Here is a 3,934-nt window from a genome sequence, read left to right as displayed (position 1 = left end):
AACATTCATTATCATTCTTGCAAATACTATTTTAGCGCAATTATTAAAATAACGATATGGAGAATACACAAAGTTATTTTTATTTATTCATTTACTTTGCTGTTCTATTTTTATTGGAAGCAACTAGTTCTCAGACTTCAATGCTCAACACAACAAGCTCAACTTAAATGCCCAACACAACAAGAACACACACCGGGTGCACAAGACGAAAAACGCAATGTCAGGCACACTAAGGCGCATGAGGTCTAACTCAAGGCGCACAAAGCGCAAAGTGAGACTGCTCTTTTTACCGATCTGAGTCAACTGTGAACCAGTTTTCCCCATCCTGATTCGGTTCAATTATTGATTGTTTAATTCAAGGGCCAACCGTCCAGTATCCATCATTTTGTTATTTATGAACCACCTCTAATCGGTTGTTAGATCCTTGCAAATCAGATGATTACTAAACAGGCTTATAAAAAGTAGGTTTAAACGAACCTTCATCTACATAGATAAAGCCAGCTAAACACACTGATTACAGTGTAAATCATGGGCGAAGCTGCCTGCAAATACAACAATCCAAGTAAAAAGTATGCATGCTCAATTGCTCCTCCCTCCAACTAAATTCAAGCCTAAATCGAACAAGCAAGTCATACAAACAAACAAAGTCGACAGAGGAGAATCAAATTTAGGTACCTTAAAAAACTCGAAAACCAAAGCCCTTAAAAATGAGACAACCCCATTATCCCTATTCTCCGACTAACTTCCAAGTTCCAACTCGACTATAAACGTTGGAATCGTCCAACACAATACACAAAAAACAATTGATTAGAAAATGCATTAACAAACGAAACGATCTGCCTTATCCTCAAATCATTTCAACTCTTTCAACTCTGTCTACCGTCTCCTCCCTCACACTTTGAACCTATAAGAATATGAGAAACAAAGGCAACAATGTCATAATCCAAATACAATTTTCACATTTTCCCAAATCCCAACCAAATTGTAATTAACATTGACGTGACCTCTCTGGAAAAAACAAGTATCACAATGTTTTTAGTATAAACCCACTCTTCCAAGTTCCAACAATTGCTTTTTCTCAAATGGGTCAAAGAAGCCCATTGTCAAGAATCAAGATATGAAGATGTTCCTAAATTTTACCAAAACAAGGTTAGCTTCATTGTCATACATCGTCATCATCGATCTACTTAGTAACAAAGTAGTTGATGCAGATGGGCTAAACAGGTATCGGAATAAAACACGATACAGTTACTGCCTACTTCAGCAGCAAACGATACACGAATATAGCAGTGTAGGACAACCATAAAAGCAACAGCTACAAGCAGCCAAACAAAGTGGACTTGTAAACAAACAAAAAAATCAAGCTATATTCTAGTATGTTAAGCCTAACTAGGAATTAATGATCATGAACACAAACCACAATGCAATACTCACAGGCCACACCATTTCGTGCGCGACTATTTTTTCCCACAAACCCAAGTATCATCAAGGACCAAATAAAAACACACCAACTGCAGAAGCAATTTTTACGGCTAATAGCAACAGCGCTTATTGTCACTAACTAACTGATGTCACTGTTCAAAATCAAACGATGAATCGAAATATTAGTGATGAATACCATCAAAACTGCTTACCCTATTGATTGACATCACCACAAATTCCAGCAAACAATTATTAGTAAAAATAACAAATCAAATTATCTTGATTACTATAGAAAAATAAAGAAGATAGCAATCCCTTCTTGCCGCCAATGGTGGGCAAAGCGAACTTTAGCGTATCATAGACAATATGAAAAAAAAATCAACCGCAAGAGAAGGCCGTTGTTTACACCAAACAGTAGTGGATTATGAGTAATCAAAGGCAGTCGTGCACCATTAACAAGTCCAACAAAGAATTATTCAGTTTCATTTCTTGCAAGAATCTAGAAAGCCAAAAAGATATATTACTATTGCAAATTGTAAATTCATTTCTTCAAATTGCAACCAGCACAAAGAAATTAATTCAACACTTCTGTAAAACATCTTATAAAAACCTTAATAGCAAACTGGAAAACTTTCTAAGCCCCAAAATTGCGTTCTTGGACAGGTAAGTTTACACTATGTTTGAATAGAGAGAGATGGAGGAAAGGAAGGAGAGGGATTTGGAAGGACGTAGGATCCATTGTCTGGAAAACAAAAAGGGAGGGGAGGTACTTGAAGGGGAGGGGTTTGTTGGGAAAACATGGAAAAACTTTGTTAAGACTAAAGCATACAATCTCTCCTAAAGTGGAAAGATACACTCATTTTCCTTTCTTTCCTTTCCTTTCCCTTTACTTCCTTTTATCTCATAATTTGCTGTCCAAACATTGTGTTAGTGATAATTACCTCCATACACTGCTCACTCATGTTAGTTAGCGTAATTGTCTTCCATAAATAAAGATAATCTCCACCAAATAAAGGGATTAAGGGGGCATTCACATACAAAATAACTTAGTTTGAAACTCACAATAATCAGAAGTAAGGTGCATAGACGAAAAGAAAGCTGCATATATTAAAATAAAACTACTAAAATGTAGAGATAACTAATGTTTAAAGCATGAAGATCAAACTACCAAATTTAAACTTCCTCAATAATTGTTCTTTTCTCTTGAACCAAATCTCCAATTAACTAGAAACTTCTAAGGATAGATCCAAATGTGTAGAACACCAAACCCTTTCTATGACCAATAGTGAAAAACACAACTGAATTCAAATATGAAAATAATCGCAATTTAGTGAAAATTTATACCAAATTCTTGCTTTTCTTTGATTTCTTCTCAGTGTTAGACTTTTGCAAAACCTTGCTTTTCTTCTCTTTCAAACCTTTAACTCCTTTCTTCACCTTCCCCTCTTCCTTCTTTCTCTTTTTGCTAACAATTTCGTCTTTACCCACTTCATCATTTTCATCCTTTTCATTCTCAGATTCATCCTGATCCACCATTGCATCAGCATCTTCATTATCCATATACATCACCTCATGAATTCTCCCCTTCTTCGTACCAACCTTCTCTTTTACCTTTTCCTTATTCGTCGAAACAATCTTCTTCTTTTTAATATTTACATCACTTTCAGCAATCAACCCACTAATCTTTAACCCTAATTCAGGCACTTTCTGATAAATGGGCAAAGCTAAAGATTCAGAAAACTTTAAATGAAAAGCTCTCACATTGGCCCATTTCTTAGGAACAATTTCAGCAATCCCATTAATAGCAGCAGCAACATTCTCAATCATCTCATCCTTTTCCATTGAAGCTTTTGCAACTTTAATTACACAACAAGTGCCAGTACTCAAATATAACATTGCAGAGCTACATACCTTCTCAATCTGTTCTTTCCAACTATTCCTACCCAACTCAATAGGGACTGGGATCTTCTTCTTCCTATAAAATTGCTTCCCAATAGCATTAGGAAGAAGTGGGATAATCCTCTTATCAGCGAAAAACAAGTCATATGAATCACAAAGTTTCCTCTTTTGTTCAAATGCTTTGTAATCTTTCTTCAATTTTGAAAGTTTAATTACCTTTGAAACTGGGATTCCTCCTTCTTCTACCTTCTGTTTAGCTTGTTTAGAGATACTGTCATGAACAAATAAGCAAAACTCAGAGGTTTCAGGTGTGTAGATAGGGTTTGGGAGAGTGATTTTGTGAGCGTTTGTGCGGTTTTTTGGGGGAATTTTGTTGAGAGTAAGAACCAAGTAAAGAAATTCATCAGATGGAAGAAGTTGGGGTTTTTCTGATTGGGATTTAGAAGAATTTTTCCATTTGAGAAGAGCTTCAACAGCTTTTTCGATAGATGGGGTTGAAACCTTTGAGTTTGTTGTTGATGGCGGCCCTGTATTCTCCATTGTTGAGATTTGAGCGTAAAAACTATGAGATTCAAGGGTTTAAGTATGGGCAGCGGCTAAACTTGTCAAAACC

General features: G+C 35.9%; 1 protein-coding gene across 1 annotated transcript; it reads right to left on the bottom strand.

Moving 5' to 3' along the window:
* Positions 1-2,423: 2,423 nt before the first annotated feature.
* On the bottom strand, positions 2,424-3,934 carry LOC130799605 (uncharacterized). The gene has a single exon (XM_057662748.1). The coding sequence runs from the start codon at positions 3,859-3,861 to the stop codon at positions 2,761-2,763; it is 1,101 nt and encodes a 366-aa protein (XP_057518731.1). The 5' UTR covers positions 3,862-3,934; the 3' UTR covers positions 2,424-2,760.

Source organism: Amaranthus tricolor, chromosome 14 (genome assembly GCF_026212465.1).
Source record: "Amaranthus tricolor cultivar Red isolate AtriRed21 chromosome 14, ASM2621246v1, whole genome shotgun sequence".
Taxonomy (NCBI): domain Eukaryota; kingdom Viridiplantae; phylum Streptophyta; class Magnoliopsida; order Caryophyllales; family Amaranthaceae; genus Amaranthus; species Amaranthus tricolor.
The sequence above is the reverse complement of the archived record's forward strand: the minus strand, read 5'-3'. Positions and strand labels throughout refer to the sequence as shown.